This window comes from Monodon monoceros, unplaced genomic scaffold, assembly GCF_005190385.1.
Source record: "Monodon monoceros isolate NGI ecotype Baffin Bay Population unplaced genomic scaffold, NGI_Narwhal_1 Super_Scaffold_20, whole genome shotgun sequence".
NCBI classification, from domain to species: domain Eukaryota; kingdom Metazoa; phylum Chordata; class Mammalia; order Artiodactyla; family Monodontidae; genus Monodon; species Monodon monoceros.
This window is the reverse complement of record NW_021703777.1, coordinates 73,608,700-73,626,939: the sequence shown is the minus strand read 5'-3', so window position 1 is coordinate 73,626,939 and position 18,240 is coordinate 73,608,700. Positions and strand designations below refer to the sequence as shown.

At 39.1% G+C, this 18,240-nt stretch overlaps 1 protein-coding gene across 3 annotated transcripts in view; it reads right to left on the bottom strand.

Annotated features, from left to right (window-relative positions):
• The window catches only part of RFC1 (replication factor C subunit 1), an 83,108-nt gene that overhangs the window by 13,597 nt on the left and 51,271 nt on the right, over positions 1-18,240 (bottom strand). For 2 of the 3 annotated variants that reach the window (XM_029234604.1, XM_029234602.1), the window contains exons 10-17: positions 17,943-18,050; positions 16,692-16,871; positions 15,222-15,326; positions 11,720-12,119; positions 10,025-10,137; positions 8,192-8,306; positions 6,593-6,684; positions 6,247-6,384 (exon numbers count right to left, since the gene is read on the bottom strand). In XM_029234604.1, coding sequence (XP_029090437.1) covers positions 6,247-6,384; positions 6,593-6,684; positions 8,192-8,306; positions 10,025-10,137; positions 11,720-12,119; positions 15,222-15,326; positions 16,692-16,871; positions 17,943-18,050 — 1,251 coding nt within the window. The remainder of the gene's footprint in view (positions 1-6,246; positions 6,385-6,592; positions 6,685-8,191; positions 8,307-10,024; positions 10,138-11,719; positions 12,120-15,221; positions 15,327-16,691; positions 16,872-17,942; positions 18,051-18,240) is intronic. The other variant, XM_029234603.1, reaches the window with a different exon arrangement.

Sequence of the window (18,240 nt, the reverse complement as noted above, 5' to 3'; positions counted from 1 at the left end):
TGCTTCCACCATTTGTCCTAGGGTTCTATCCGTCCGGGTTTTGTTTTCTTTATTTTCTTAATATTTTTTATTTTAATAACTTTATTTTATTTTACTTTATCTTCTTTCTTTCTTTCTTTCCTTCCTTCCCTCCTTTAGACAACGAATCATCCCAAATTGAGGAGGTGGACTTTGAGAGCAAGATTTATTAATTTTTCCCCTTTTCTTCTTTTTGTGAGTGTGTATGTCTATGCTTCTGTGTGAGATTTTTGTCTGTATAGCTTTGCTTCCACCATTTGTCCTAGGGTTCTATCCGTCCAGTTTTGTTTTTTTTAATTTTTTTCTTAATAATTATTTATTTTAATAACTTTATTATATTTTATCTTACTTTATTTTACTTTATCTTCTTTCTTTCTTTCTTTTTTTGCTTCCTTCCCTCCTTCCTTCCTCCCTCCCTCCCTTTCTTTCTTTCTCTTTCTTTCTTTCTTTCTCTCTTTGTTTTTGTATCTTTCTTTCTACTTTTCCTCCCTTTTATTCTAGGCCGTGTTGATGAAAGGCTCTTGGTGCTGCAGCCAGGAGTCAGTGCTGTGCCTCTGAGGTGGGAGAGCCAACTTCAGGACACTGGTCCACAAGAGACCTCCCAGCTCCACATAATATCAAACAGCGAAAATCTCCCAGAGATCTCCATCTCAACACCAGCACCCAGCTTCACTCAATGACCAGCAAGCTACAGTGCTGGACACCCTATGCCAAACAACGAGCAAGACAGAAACACAACCCCACCCATTAGCAGAGAGGCTGCCTAAAATCATAATAAGTCCACAGACGCCCCAAAACACACCACCAGACGTGGACCTGCCCACCAGAAAGACAAGATCCAGCCTCATCCACCAGAACACAGGCACTAGTCCCCTCCACCAGGAAGCCTTCACAGCCCACTGAACCAACATCAGCCACTGGGGACAGACACCAAAAACAATGGGAACTACGAACCTGCAGCCTGCAAAAAGGAGACCCCCCAAACACAGTAAGATAAGCAAAATGAGAAGACAGAAAAACACACAGCAGATGAAGGAGCAAGATAAAAACCCACCAGACCTAATAAATGAAGAGGAAATAGACAGTCTACCTGAAAAAGAATTCAGAATAATGATAGTAAAGATGATCCAAAATCTTCGAAATAGACAAAATGCAAGAAACATTTAACAAGGACCTAGAAGAACTAAAGATGAAACAAACAACGATGAACAACACAATAAATAAAATTAAAAATACTCTAGATGGGACCAATAGCAGAATAACTGAGGCAGAAGAACGGATAAGTGACCTAGAAGATAAAATAGTGGAAATAACTACTGCAGAGCAGAATAAAGAAAAAGGAATGAAAAGAACTGAGGACAGTCTCAAGAGACCTCTGGAACAACATTAAATGCACCAACATTCGAATTATAGGGGTTCCAGAAGAAGAAGAGAAAAAGAAAGGGACTGAGAAAATATTTGAAGAGATTATAGTTGAAAACTTCCCTAATATGGGAAAGGAAATAGTTAATCAAGCCCAGGAAGCACAGAGCGTCCCATACAGGATAAATCCAAGGAGAAATACGCCAAGACACATATTAATCAAACTGTCAAAAATTACATACAAAGAAAACATATTAAAAGCAGCAAGGGTAAAACAACAAATAACACACAAGGAATCCCCATAAGGTTAACAGCTGATCTTTCAGCAGAAACTCTGCAAGCCAGAAGGGACCGGCAGGACATATTTAAAGTGATGAAGGAGAAAAACCTGCAACCAAGATTACTCTACCCAGCAAGGATCTCATTCAGATTTGATGTGGAGAAATCAAAACCTTTACAGACAAGCAAAAGCTGAGAGTTCTGCACCACCAAACCAGCTTTACAACAAATGCTAAAGGATCTTCTTTAGGCAAGAAACACAACAGAAGGAAAAGACCTACATTAACGAACCCAAAACAATTAAGAAAATGGGAATAAGGACATACATATCGATAATTACCTTAAATGTAAATGGACTAAATGCTCCCACCAAAAGACACAGATTGGCTGAATGGATACAAAAAAAAGACCCATATATATGCTGTCTACAAGAGACCCACTTCAGACCTAGAGACACATACAGACTGAAAGTAAGGGGATGGAAAAAGATATTTCATGCAAATGGAAACCAAATGAAGGCTGGAGTAGCAACTCTCATATCAGACAAAATAGACTTTAAAATAAAGACTATTAGAAGAGACAAAGAAGGACACTGCATAATGATCAAGGGATCGATCCAAGAAGAAGATATAACAATTGTAAATATTTATGCACCCAACATAGGAGCACCTCAATACATAAGGCAAATACTAACAGCCATAAAAGGGGAAATCGATAGTAACACATTCATAGAAGGGGACTTTAACACCCCACTTCCACCAATGGACAGATCATCCAAAATGAAAATAAATAAGGAAACACAAGCTTTAAATGATAAACAAGATGGACTTAATTCATATTTATAGGACATTCCATCCAAAAACAACAGAATACACATTTTTCTCAAGTGCTCATGGAACATTATCCAGGACAGGTCATATCTTGGGTCACAAATCAAGCCTTGGTAAATTTAAGAAAATTGAAATTGTATCAAGTATCTTTTCCGACCACAACGCTATGAGACTAGATATCAATTACAGGAAAAGATCTGTAAAAAATACAAACACATGGAGGCTAAACAGTACACTACTTAATAACGAAGTGATCACTGAAGAAATCAAAGAGGAAATCAAAAAATACCTAAAACAAATGACAATGGAGACACGACGACTCAAAATCTACGGGATGCAGCAAAAGCAGTTCTAAGAGGGAAGTTTATAGCAATACAATCCTACCTTAAGAAACAGGAAATATCTCGAATAAACAACCTAACCTTGCACCTAAAGCAATTAGAGAAAGAAGAACAAAAAACCCCAAAGTGAGCAGAAGGAAAGAAATCATAAAGATCAGATCAGAAATAAATGAAAAAGAAATGAAGGAAACGATAGCAAAGATCATTAAAACTAAAAACTGGTTCTTTGAGAAGATAAACAAAATTGATAAACCATTAGCCAGACTCATCAAGAAGAAAAGGGAGAAGACTCAGATCAATAGAATTAGAAATGAAAAAGGAGAAGTAACAACTGACACTGCACAAATACAAAAGATCATGAGAGATTACTACAAGCAACTCTATGCCAATAAAACGGACAACCTGGAAGAAATGGACAAATTCTTAGAAAGGTATAACCTTCCAAGACTGAACCAGGAAGAAACAGAAAATATGAACAGACCAATCACAAGTAATGAAATTGAAACTGTGATTAAAAATCTTCCGACAAACAGAAGTCCAGGACCAGATGGCTTCACAGGTGAATTCTATCAAACATTTAGAGAAGAGCTAACACCCATCCTTCTTAAACTCTTCCAAAAAACTGCACACGAAGGAACACTCCCAAACTCATTCTATGAGGCCACCATCACCCTGATACCAAAACCAGACAAAGATACTACAAAAAAAGAAAATTACAGACCAATATCACTAGTGAATATAGATGCAAAAATGCTCAACAAAATACTAGCAAACAGAATCCAACAACACATTAAAAGGATCATACACCATGATCAAGTGGGATTTATCCCAGGGATGCAAGCATTCTTCAATATACACAAATCAATCAGTGTGATACACCATATTAACAAACTGGAGAATAAAAACCATGATCATCTCAATAGATGCAGAAAAAGCTTTTGACAAAATTCGACACCCATTTATGATAAAAACTCTCCAGAAAGTGGGCATAGAGGGAACCTACCTCAACTTAATAAAGGCCATATACAACAAACCCACAGCAAACATCATTCTCAATGGTGAAAAACTGAAAGCATTTCCTCTAAGATCAGGAACGAGACAAGGATGTCCACTCTCACCACTATTATTCAACATAGTTTTGGAAGTCCTAGCCACGGCAATCAGAAAAGAAAAAGAAAAAAAAGGAATACACATTGGAAAAGAAGTAGTAAAACTGTCACTGTTTGCAGATGACATGATACTATACATAGAGAATCCTAAAAATGCCACCAGAAAATTACTAGAGCTAATCAATGAATTTGGTAAAGCTGCAGGATACAAAATTAATGCACAGAAATCTCTTGCATTCCTATACACTAATGATGAAAAATCTGAAAGAGAAATTATGGAAACACTCCCATTTACCACTGCAACAAAAAGAATAAAATACCTAGGAATAAACCTACCTAGGGAGACAAAAGACCTGTATGCAGAAAACTATAAGACACTGATGAAAGAAATTAAAGATGATACCAACAGATGGAGAGATATACCATGTTCTTGGATTGGAAGCATCAATATTGTGAAAATGACTATACTACCCAAAGCAATCTACAGTTTCAATGCAATCCCTATCAAATTACCAAGCAGTTTTTACAGAACTAGAACAAATCATCTTAAAATTTGTATGGAGACACAAAAGATCCCAAATAGCCAAAGCAGTCTTGAGGGAAAAAAACGGAGCTGGAGGGATCAGACTCCCTGACTTCAGACTATACTACAAAGCTACAGTAATCACGACAATATGGTACTGGCACAAAAACAGAAACACAGATCAATGGAACAAGATAGAAAGCCCAGAGATAAACCCATGCACCTATGGTCAACTAATCTATGACAAAGGAGGCAAAGATATACAATGGAAAAAAGACAGTCTCTTCAATAAGTGGTGCTGGGAAAACTGGACAGCTACATGTAAAAGAATGAAATTAGAACACTCTCTAACACCATACACAAAAATAAACTCAAAATGGATTCGAGACCTAAATGTAAGACCAGACACTATAAAACTTTTAGAGGAAAACATAGGAAGAACACTCTCTAACATAAATCACAGCAAGATCTTTTTTGATCCACCTCCTAGAGTAATGGAAATAAAAACAAAAATAAACAAATGGGACCTAATGAAACTTAAAAGCGTTTGCACAGCAAAGGAAACCATAAACAAGACGAAGAGAAAACCCTCAGAATGGGAGAAAATATTTGCAAACGGATCAACAAAGGATTAATCTCCAAAATATATAAACAGCTTGTGCACCTCAATATTAAAGAAACAAACAACCCAATCCAAAAATGGGCAGAAGACCTAAAAAGACATTTCTCCAAAGAAGACATACAGATGGCCAAGAAGCACATGAAAAGCTGCTCAACATCACTAATTATTAGAGAAATGCAAATCAAAACTACAATGAGGTATCACCTCACACCAGTTAGAATGGGCATCATCAGAAAATCTACAAACAACAAATGCCGGAGAGGGTGTGCAGAAAAGGGAACCCTCTTGCACTGTTGGTGGGAATGTAAATTGATACAGCCACTATGGAGAACAGTATGGAGGTTCCTAAAAAACTAAAAATAGAATTACCATATGATCCAGCAATCCCACTACTGGGCATATACCCAGAGGAAACCATAATTCATAAAGACACATGCACCCCAATGTTCACTGCAGCACTATTTACAATAGCCAGGTCATGGAAGCAACCTAAATGCCCATCGAAAGACGAATGGATAAACAAGTTGTGGTACATATGTACAATGGAATATTACTCAGCCCTAAAAAGGAACGAAACTGAGTCATTTGTTGAGACGTGGATGGATCTAGAGACTGTCATACAAAGTGAAGTAAGTCAGAAAGAGAAAAACAAATATTGTATACTAATGCACGTATGTGGAACCTAGAAAGATGGTACAGATGAACCAGTTTGCAGGGCAGAAGTTGAGACACAGATGTAGAGGACAAACGTATGGACACCAAGGGGGGAAAACCACAGTGGTGTGGGGATGGTGGTGTGCTGAATTGGGCGATTGGGATTGACATGTATACACTCATGTATATAAAATTGATGACTAATAAGAACCTGCAGTATAAAAAAACAAACAAAAAAGAAATCATATTTTCTCTGTGTATATGCTGTGATAAAGCTCAGAACTTAAAGCACTGGTTTAAAAGTTACATTTATGTTAAAACTGTAACAGCTATAGTTCCTCCCCAAATTGTACTCATTTATACATCTGTCATTAACATATGAAAATACCCTTTCCCATACCCTAGACAACACAATATATTGTCAAGATTTAGAAATGAAAAAAGAAAAAAAATTGACCCAAAAATATATAGGACAGTGTGATGGAGAAAAATATTCCAATTATCATACCTTAATTTGTTCAACCCGAGGTCTTTGAAAACGAAGATCAAAACAATAATGAACCAAAGATCGAATCTTGGGATGATTTCTATCATTGCACATACAAATAATGGGAATTTTTGTATGTTTTATCAGGCCAATTAATTCCTGAAAGGAAAATTTGCAACATAAAAACAATTTATAAAAGAACAACAAAATACCACACAACGTATGTATTTTAGGTTTTAAAACCTCCTCAGCAACATGCCTGAATTGCCGTAAATATCACAGCATGATAATTAGTTCTTTAAATATATATATTTTTTAAAAAATAAAAATCAACAGTAAAACTTCAAAAATACGGTGATTTCATTACCTGAATTCCTCCCCTGTCCTCATTGCCGGCCATGCCATCTACTTCATCCATGATGAGAGCGTGTTTCGTGCCTACTGAATGGGCTGCTCCACCTGCCCCACGTTGAGAAGCAATGGGACGGGACACAAACAAAATCACAATTGTTCAAACACGGCTGCTTTAAAAATGTATCTATGTAACACATGTCCATGGCGTGAAATTCAAGAGGCACAAGAGTAAGCAGTGAAAAGAAATTCTTTCCCACCTCTGTCTCCTAGGATATGCAGTTTCTAGAGGCAAACAATGGGAACTGTCTCCTGTACGTATATCCCTTAAGAGACATTCTATACATATTAAAAACATGTGTACATAAAAACATACACCTTGGTTTTATCATTTAATATGATTTTGTGATCTGTTCCTTATCTGCACATACAGAACACCTTATTTATTAAAGGCTATTTAAATATTCCATTTTACACATACATCATAATTAACCACTTTCCACTGATAAAATATGAAATGCCTCCAATCTTTTGCTATTATGAATCATGTGCAATGAATACCCCTACATATATCTGTCATTTTGCATATATACAAGTGTAACGGTTGCTAAATTCCAGGAACTGGATTTTCTGGGTTAAAGGGTATGTATAATTCAACTTTGAGCAATACTGTCAGATTGCTCTCCAGAGCTGTACTGATTTATACTCCCCCCAATCATGTATAAGAGTGACATTTCCTGAGCAAATTCTTTTTATCATCTTCTACCATTCAGGTGACCATGCAATATACTGTAGATTCTAAATATGCAGTATAGTCTGTAATTTGGGTATCTTATTTTCCACATAAACTCTGGCCATGCCAGACCACTAGCCACAACTTGAAACACAGTGGCACTTTCACACTATGTCCTTTCTCCTCCTCTACCACCTTTGCCTGAAATAACCTCTTCCACCCACAAACTATTCTCTTTCTCATTTTTCAAGGCCCTTTGAACAAACGTCACCCTTTTACTGGTAGTTTTCCCCAATGTCTCAAACAGAATCATTCCTTCACTTACAGCCTTTATCTCCTCTCTCATCGCACTGTATTATTTATCAACTTTCTCTCTTCACAGGATTCACTTTTGAATCCTCTAAAATCTGCATAAATGTGTCCACATATACATTTTTATCACATTCTCAGAAACCACCAAGACCTGACCAAAAAAAAAAGTTAACTACTGGCTTCCCTGGTGGCACAGTGGTTGGGAGTCCACCTGCCAATGCAGGGGACATGGGTTCGTGCCCCGGTCCAGGAGGATCCCACATGCCACGGAGTGGCTGGGCCCGTGAGCCATGGCCGCTGAGCCTGAGCATCCGGAGCCTGTGCTCCGCAGCAGGAGAGGCCACAGCAGTGAGAGGCCCGCGTACCGCAAAAAAAAAAAAGAAAAGTTAACTACTGTCCTATCAGAATTATGTCAGAGGCTTTTCTTATTCTCTCATTAGCTCTAGGACTTAGAAGGGTGCCTGGCACATAGTAATGTTCAATACTGGTTACTGAACATTGAAATTAACTGTTTTTCTTACATAACCTCTCCCCTCCACCAAAAAAAAACCAGTTTAAAAATCCACGTACTTGAATAAAAGCCTTTGATGCTGGTATTATTCAGCGATTCAGCAACAATCTCCTTCAAACTGTTCTTACTCCGAGTGTCACTTGCATTCAGTTCCACGTAGCTATATCCCAATTCCTAATCAAAATATTGGTCACCATTACTATCACAATGCAAATTAATAACTCACCCCCCAAAAACAAGGCAATTAAGAAAGAAAGAGGGTAGAGAAGTCACATAAGTAACCATGGGTGAAAAGATAAAGTAGGATACTAACAGACAATAAGATGAACTATAATATGCCTCACATTACTAAGAGATTTTTTTAAAATATCATATACATAACATACCAGACACATGTAAACACACAAGTTTGGTCTTCAAACCTCAGCTCACATAGCACTAATCTGGAAGAGTATATTTGAACACAAGCAATTTTAAGAAGTTTGCTTCTTAAAGTCCCCAAAAGAATTAAATATAACCATCCTAAAATTTCAATAGTAGATCTAGAATTAATCTTTATTAGGATAACAAAAAGTAATTATTTACTCTTCAAGATAAACTATACAGTTAAATCATTCTTTGTCAAACTATCCCAATACACAATCTTCCTGTCAAATTGTGAAAAGTAATTTGGACTTATTTCCCAAAATTGATCATTATGTTGATCATAAGGCATTATGAAAGACCGTAATTCAATTCCCCAAAAAAGTAATGATAATAATAAAGGGAAAAAAGAGCCATCTTCACAACTGTAAAGACTAGGGAAAAAATTTTTTGTTTTTTTAAATGTTAAATAATAGAGTAGAAAATATATAGTTATTACACCAACTAAAAATTTATGGTCTGGTCCATACAACAAAGACTAAATGGAACCACCAGCCTATCCAACAGAGGGTTGGGAAATCCAGCAATAATTTTTTTTTTTTTTTTTTTGCGGTACGCGGGCCTCTCACTATTCTGGCCTCTCCCATTGCGGAGCACAGGCTCCGGACGCGCAGGCTCAGCGGCCATGGCTCACGAGCCCAGCCGCTCCGCGGCATGTGGGATCTTCCCAGACCGGGGCACGAACCCGCATCCCCTGCATCGGCAGGCGGACTCCCAACCACTGTGCCACCAGGGAAGCCCCAGCAATAAATTTTTTAAATATATATATATATTTATTTATTGGGTTGCACCGGGTCTTAGTTGCAGCACACAGGCTCCTTAGTTGCAGCATGTGAACTCTTTAGTTGCAGCATGTATGTGGGATCTATTTACCTGACCAGGGATTGAACCCGGGCCCCATGCATTGGGAGGATGGAGTCTTAACCACTGCGCCACCAGGGAAGTCCCAATCCAGCAATAAATTTAAAGTAAGTTTAAAACCTCTCATTTTATTATGCTGATACTATTTCATGTATCGTTTCATAGCATCCTGATACATGAGCCCTGCTTGGCTCTAGTGCCTCGTCCTCTCATTGTCCAGAGATATGGCAGCTGTAGAGACAACAAGAGCAAAGGCAGGATCCCATAGCAGTGAAGAGTTAGACTACCTGGGTTCACACTGTGCCACCACCCTCCTCTATAAGCCTGTTTCGTTTGTCACATGAGGATGGCAACAGTACCTATACTGAGTACACAGCATTCTTCCTACAAGGGTATATAAGATATCTGTATCTACAAGAGTCTGTAAGACATATTATCTATAAGATTATACACCCAAGGGCTTATTTGCACACTGTCTGGCACACAAGTGAATATCACCTATTATTATAATTACCAATATTTAAAAAAGGATGAAAATGACAAATATGCCCAGAACCAAAGCAAGTTCTAGAGGTTTGATTTTAGAAAAGTAAGGACAGAATACCCACCTGACAAACCAGAGAAGCTGTGGTTGTTTTGCCAACACCGGGAGGGCCTGAGAGCAATGCAGCTTTAAAACTGGAGCCATCATCTTTGCCAGCAAATTTACCAAACTTTGCTGCTAGGAAAAAAGAAGTTCCAGAATGTTAACCTCTACTACCTAACAGAAATGCAGGAATGGCAGGAATAACTGCGTAAAGTTAGCATCAGAAGCACCTCCAGTTTAGTTCGAAATTTGCAGAATATTTTTTACAAAGTATAAACAACAGTTTCCAGAGCATTTGGTGAAATTCTACTCCCTATCTCACCTCCACTCAAAATAAAACATGAAAACTTTAAAACCCTGATCTGAAACAATAATCTTATGAGTTTCCTTTCCTACAAAAGCACAGGTCATGGAGCACACTACCTGGGCTCTGATCCTAACTCTACCGCTCACCAGCAGCTGGGAGAACTTCAGAAGTGACTTAACCCCTCTGTGTCTGTTTCCTCCTTTGTAAAATGAGGGTAACAATAGTAATGCGTCTAGTGGGCATGCTGTGAGGATGGACATGCTGAGCACAGAGCCTGGCATGTCTCAGTAAATACTAACAAGCACAGTCACCTACATGATCACAAAAATAATGAACTGAAAATGCTGTATCTGCAACTATCCTGCCCAGCTCAACTCCTCCCCTTATCACATGGGGACCTGGCACATAATGGGTTCTCAATTCATATACAAGGACTGAGAGGGAGATGGTTAAACCTACTTCAGGCATGGGAAAACGGACTATAGTTCACCCGAAGCCTTAAAAAGTCTTCTCTAGGTACACAAAGCACTTATGCCACCTTTTACTTGGTGTTGGAAAGAGAAAAGGGGTCAGCTTAAGTTTAACCCTGTATTATTACAATTATATTATCTGTTATAAATAAAATAAACTGGCATTGTTGGCCAATGTCTAGTGACCACCTAGACATTAATAACCCAGTCATTGCTTTGGGAATTCACTATGATGCTCACTAAATTTTTCCTTCTTATTTCTCACACAGTATCGCCCAGGGCTGTGGCTAGAGCTCAAGACAACACTACTAACATTTGTGATTGGAAACTTCAGTTCCAATAATAAACACTTTGGACATTAAATATATATTGCAACTGTTCATTTTCCGTGCCTACCAAAAGCAAACATGCTACTGGGATCCTCAGGCTGCCTACTCAGTAAACGTGCCTCAGCTTTTTATTTGCACCTTTCCTCCCAAGTCTCTCTGGCCCTCTCAGGGGTCTTGCTCTCACATGTCTCGGACCTTGGTACATGTATGCTCTCCCACCCGACACTCCCCTCCCTTCACTTAGCTAACTCCTTCTTAGTTTCCAAGTCTTAGCTTAGATATCTCTTCCTCTAGGGATGGGAATCCCTGACCACACACTTCCACCCCCTGAGGACCCTATACTTAACCCTGTAACAGTACTTAGCACAATACATTTTTAATTACTGGTTTACCTACGTCTCCCTCACTGACCAGGAGTGCCTTAAAGGGGACTGTGTTTTGTTCACAATAGCATTCCCGGGGTCTAGCACAGCACCTAGGCTCAGAGCAGGCTCTCAATAAATGCTTGCTGAGAGATCAATGAACCAACTACTACACTTCCTAACACATGTGTCACTGAGCAATGACATGGTGACAGACACACAGAAAAATGAATGAAGCTGTAAAATCACCGTGTTTCTTATCTTCGGATGGACTCTTGTGCCAGTTTTGGAGCCAGCGTAGGAGTTTGTTGGCACAGCTCTGGTCACCTTGCTGTCCAATTATGGTCTTGAGCGAGGATGGCTTATATTTATCCACCCAGAGCAAATTCTCCACTTTGTTTTCACTGCTGTCATCAGCCAAATTCCTAGCCCAGCTGTCACCATTTGTTTCCTCAGCCACCTGCTCCTTGAAGTCCAGGCCTCTCTGAAACATACTTGTTTCCTTTTTTATTGACTTTATAGAGCTTTGCTTTTTGGGAGTCAGTCTGCACTTTTTAGATTCTGATTCCTTCTTAGTTGGACTAATTTTTCTTTTTCCTTGGTCATTTTTTTGGGGTGTTCTTTCCAATTTGGATTTTTCTTTCTTCATCTTAAAAATTGGAGGAAAAAAGAAACCTGATGAGATATAGAGAATTTCTATCCTTCTAAATGTACTCTAGAGGGCAATCTAAGATATCCAAATGAGCTACCCAACCTGGGTCTGTCTTTTCACAATGGACCCTGCTATTTGTGGAAATCCCCACCTTCCAAACCTTAAAAAAATTAACAGCACACCAAAAAGCACCCAAATACAATTTTTAAAATGAGAATATATTAGTTTTTTGAAAGTAATAAGTATTATAAAATCAGTTTAAAAAAACGTAAAGGGGCTTCCCTGGTGCCGCAGTGGTTGAGAGTCCGCCTGCCAATGCAGGGGACGCGGGTTCGTGCCCCGGTCCGGGAAGGTCCCACATGCCACGGAGCGGCTGGGCCCATGAGCCATGGCCACTGAGCCTGCGCGTCCAGAGCCTGTGCTCCGCAACGGGAGAGGCCACAACAGTGAGAGGCCCGCGTACCGCCAAAAAATAAAAAATAAAAAAAGGTAAAGGATTAAGAATTTGTTTTCTGACTAGTTAATATTTAATTTCTCCACAAAAACTCGTACACAAATGTTCATAGCAGCATTATTTTATTTTATATATACAAATAATTATATTTTATAGCCAAAAAAATGGAAACAACCCAAAATGGCCATCAAAAGATGAACAAATAAACAAAATGTGGTATACCCACACAATGGAATACTAATCACCAATAAAAAGGAGTGAAGCACTGATTTATACTTCAAAATAGCTGAACCTTGAAAACACGATGCTAAGTGAAAAAAGCCAGAAAAAAAGACCACATATTACATGTTTCCCTTTATAGAAAATTTCCAGAACAGGCAAATCCATAGACAGAAAGTAGAGTAGTGGTTGCCAGGGGTGGGAATGAAGAGTGACTGCTAATGGGTGTAGCGTGTCTGTGGGGAGTGATGAAAATGTTCTGGAATAGACAGTGGTGACAGCTGCACAGTCTTGTGAATATACTAAAAACCACTAACGTACATTTTAAAAGGGTGAATTTTATGATGTGTGAATAATGTCTCAATAAAAAAAAAAGTGCCTCTGCATTGTTGGTGGGAATGTAAATTGATACAGCCACTACGGAGACCAGTATGGAGGTTCCTCAAAAAACTAAAAATAGAACTACCATACGACCCAGCAATCCCACTACTGGGCATATACCCTGAGAAAACCATAATTCAAAAAGAGTCATGTACCACAATGTTCATTGCAGCTCTATTTACAATAGCCAGGATATGGAAACAAGCTAGGTGTCCATCGACAGATGAATGGATAAAGAAGATGTGGCACATATATACAATGGAATATTACTCAGCCATAAAAAGAAATGAAATTGATTTATTTGTAGTGAGGTGGATGGGCCTAGAGTCTGTCATACAGAGTGAAGTAAGTCAAAAAGAGAAAAACAAATACCGTACGCTAACACATATATATGGAATCTAAGAAAAAAAAAAAAGGTCATAAAGAACCTAGGGGTAAGATGGGAATAAAGACACAGACCTACTAGAGAATGGACTTGAGGATATGGGGAGGGGGAAGGGTAAGCTGTGACAAAGTGAGAGAGCGGCATGGACATATATACACTACCAAACGTAAAAGAGCTAGCTAGTGGGAAGCAGCCGCATAGCACAGGGAGATCAGCTCGGTGCTTTGTGACTACCTAGAGGGGTGGGATAGGGAGGGTGAGAGGGAGGGAGACACAAGAGGGAAGAGATATGGGAACATATGTATATGTATAACTGATTCACTTTGTTATAAAGCAGAAACTAACACACCATTGTAAAGCAATTATACTCCAATAAAGATGTTTAAAAAAAGAAAAGTGCCTCTTTACCAGTGAGTGGGTGCTAAAATTAGTGGGTGAATGTTTGAGGAACAACAAGGTATTAAAGTATCTCCCCAAGATATTTATCAGTTACAAAGGGGAAAAACTATCACTTCACTGGTGGGAAAACCAGGCAGAAATCATCTTAACCAAGTAACAAAGGTTAACATCACCAGTAATAAGACATACCGACATCATGCACAGCTGATACGATGCACTGAGGAGGACAGAGTATCACTTATGTGGTCTTCTTTGCCAAAAGTGCATAACCTCAATCTAACCATGAGAAAACATCAACAACCCAAACTGAGAGACATCCTACAAAACAACTGACTAGTACTCATCAAATCAAGGTCATAAAAAGAGAAGGAAAGACTTGAGGAACTATCATAGATTGGAGGAGACTAAGAAGACACAACTCAGTGCAGTGTGGGATCCTAAGGATAACGGGGGGGAATTGTGAAGTTAAGAGCATGGCATCAATGTGAACCTCCTGGTTTTGATAACTGTATTACGGCTATGTAAGCTGTCAACATTAGGGGACACTGATGACGGGCTAATCCAAATCATTCCCCAAGATTTTTCTAACTGGAATAAATCGGAAGACCACCTCACCACTTGGGTGACAGAGCTGGGGACATTTAACTTGGGCTGCTGGCACCCCTGTGTTCTACACGTGGAAAAGACCTGTATATAGTGGAAATGAATAAAGCTAACACTAGGAGAAGTACAAAGACAGAAACTGAAAGGGTCCTAAAATCACTGCAGTCTGTACATGCAGTAGTTCCTACATCCGACTGCCCAGAGTTTAGTTATGTGAGTCAAAATTTTTCCCTTTTTGCTAAAGCTAGTATCGGCTTGGTTTCTGTCACAACTGGAAAAGTCCTAATATAGTTCTAAATGAAAATATTACCAGGCTGATACCTATAGTATCTCCTTCAAAGAACTCTTAAGCAAGAACCTTTGCACAATGTTATTGCAAGACTATGGAAAATATGGACGGTTTAAGTAGATATGGTAAGTGCGATACAAGGTCCCCTCTTCCTCCTCATACCCCTTTGAGAAAGGTAAGGAGACACGTCAAAGACAACAGCCTACAGCACAGCCCACCACCCAAAAGGAAATAAGGTAAGTTCACTTGTGGTAGAAGGAAAAGCTAATTTTTTAGCCCACAGACCTGCATCCACCCAAGAAATGTCTCTATGAAACAGGGAAGTTGCTATACACCAACTTAAATAAGTCAAGTTCATTGTATACAAACCTCAGCTTCAGCTGCTATTTCATACTTGGACTTCTTGCCTGGCATAGTTCGAATCAGATTCAACAGGCCATCTTCATCAATAATTTTTGTTCCCAAGGCTGCTGCCTATTAATTAAAAATGCAAATCATTGAAACCATTACTTTCTGTAAAAAAAAATATGATTCTCAGGCTTGTCAGAAGGTGAAAAACCACATTTGTAAATTAGATAACACTGGAATATTTTCTAAAACCATGTTCATGAAAAAGTATCATTAAAAAGAAAGAAAATAGGGCTTCCCTGGTGGCACAGTGGTTGAGAGTCCGCCTGCCGATGCAGGGGGCGCGGGTTCGTGCCCCGGTCCGGGAGGATCCCACGTGCCGCGGAGTGGCTGGGCCCGTGAGCCATGGCCGCTGAGCCTGTGCATCCGGAGCCTGTGCTCCGCAACGGGAGAGGCCACAACAGTGAGAGGCCCGCATACCGCAAAAAAAAAAAAAAAAAAGAAAATAACAGATACCTCCTCTAAGAGTGGTGGGTTGGCACCTGAGGTATCACACTGCCACTTCTGTGGATTGCTTTACCTTTCCCTCTGCCCTACAAAGGTCAAAGCCCCTAGGGTCAAAGCCATATCGGCTGGCAGACACTCTCCTCTACCTTATCCCTGCTAACAGAACTCCAATGTGTCCATCTCCAAGTGATGACTTATGATTGGTCTGAGAATCAGAAAAGTCCTCATCCTCCCCAACCTCTCGTGTAGCTGTGAATGGCCATGTGACAGCTCCGGCCAATGAGACTTAAGCAGAATTCTGTAAGAGGTGTTTCCAGGAAAACTCTTATAAGGTCAGTCACAGCTAGTATAACATCTTGTCACTGCTCCCTATTTCCTGCCTTATATGTGAACTTGAGAGTGGCAGCTACCTTGCAACACAAGGCAACGTGCATGAAGACAGAAGTGGAGGATGGCACTAAGTCTAGCTACATCACCGAGGTGCTGAACCATCCCCCGCAACTGCCTGCCTCTGCAATTCTCATAAGGTAAGGAAATAAGCAGCTATTTGTCAAAACCACAGTTAGTCAGGTATTCTATTACTTGGAACTAAATGCAATACTACCCAACAGACCTTCCAATAAAAAGATCTTCCAGTTAAAAAACTTAAGATGGAGTCCACAGCAGCATATATAGGTATACTTAGGACTAGAAAAAGAGGAAAACTTCATTTGCTTCTATCTTCAAAACAAGATTTTGACTAGAATAGTACACTAAGAAAGCCAAGTAAATAGGAACTGTGCCTTCAACTGGAAAACCAAAATCCCAGGGTCAAAGCCAAACAACATTTCTGTGGAGAAGAAATAATATAGTGAAGAAATTACTTTTCCATTTTTTTCCTTCATCTCACTCTGTGTAAAGGACATTATACTACATATGGTCACATGAAGAGCCTGCCAAGGCAAGCAGCCTACTTCACTGTGCTGAGAACACAGCAGTACCCACCTTATCACTCTTGGACTGACCACTATCACGACCCATGACAAGGTAGTTTGTTTTCTTGCTGACATTTCCTGTTACTTTTCCTCCATAACGCTCAATTAGAGACTTGGCCTCATCTCGTTCAATGGACTCCAGCACTCCTGTGATTACAAACGTAAGGCCTTCCAAGCAATTTTCAGCTCCCTAAAAACCAAAGTGTTCAAGCAGAGAGAAAATTACATGGCAGCTTTCCAAAGAAATATTTGGCATCAAAGCTGCAGGAAGTTGATTTTTCTCATTTGACATCATAAATAATCTCAGCATGAAAAAATTTACAGGAAATTTACAGCAAATAAGCAGGAACAAATTAAATCCTGAGAAATTCTTATGTAGGTTAACATTTAATAAACTTATAAAACCAGCAATAAAAAATATACGTCCAACGTGGTTAGGGAAGTGTATTAAAATTATCCATTCATACTATTCTCATTTTTTTTTAATATTTAAACTACTAGTTAACTTGTAACACTTTAACAACCAGATGCAATGTACCTACAGAATATCTTGCTATTGTTAAAAAATGAAAGTTTCAATTCTGAAAAAACTGAACAAGTTTGAGCTCCTGCCCTTCTCTCTGGCTGTTTCCCCTATGATAGTAAATCTAACAACCTGTGAGCAACTTAAAGGCAATAGCACATAATCTCGATTGGAAAGTTAACTTGATAATACAAAAGACATGCGCCAAAGAGAGCCAAGTCCTACAGATTTTGCCTCTTCCATTGAAGCTACTTCACTTCTCAGCCCTTTCACTGCTACTAGCCTAGACAAGTCACTATTATTTCTCACCATCTCCCCTAATTGATCTCCCTATATTTATTCCTCCCCCTCCACTGCACTCTATATTCAGCAGCCAGAGTGCTCTCCTTGAAATGCAAATCTGGTCATACTTTTCCCCCACTTACAACTCCTCTTAGGGCCAGGTTCCTCTGTTACACCCCCTAAAAGAATCTCGGATTGTTCCCTTATGGCACATATCACAATTATAATTAAATAATAATTTACTTAATGTCTCTTTCCTGAGTTAGACCATAAGCACCATGAAGGCAAAGAGCATTAATCTTGTGACTGCCGTAGCCTATCACCTAATTCGTAAAGATGGTGACTAAGGCTTTTCTGTTCATTTTTAATTATTAATTCTCTGCTACTGTAAACATAGTAAATACATACATGGACCCACAGGCCAGAGGCCATGACATATCCTCTCAGTACTCTTACCTTTGGTATCTCTTTGGATCCCAGAGCTTTGGGACCTTCTCGATTTAAGTAGCTTCGATAAGCTTGATAATTAGTTCGTCTCTTTTCAGAATCTTCAGGACTTATAGACTTTGGGGAGAGGGAGAGGAAATTGAATAAAGTCATGCAAATTTAATGTAAAATTAAAAATACATATCAATAAATAAACATTAAGTCACTTCAGTGTTTGGTCCTGATATTAACAATTTTAGCTACAGAGGTACTCCCCAATTTACACGTGCCTGGCTTATAAACATCCCTGCCATCAGCCCTTCTCAAA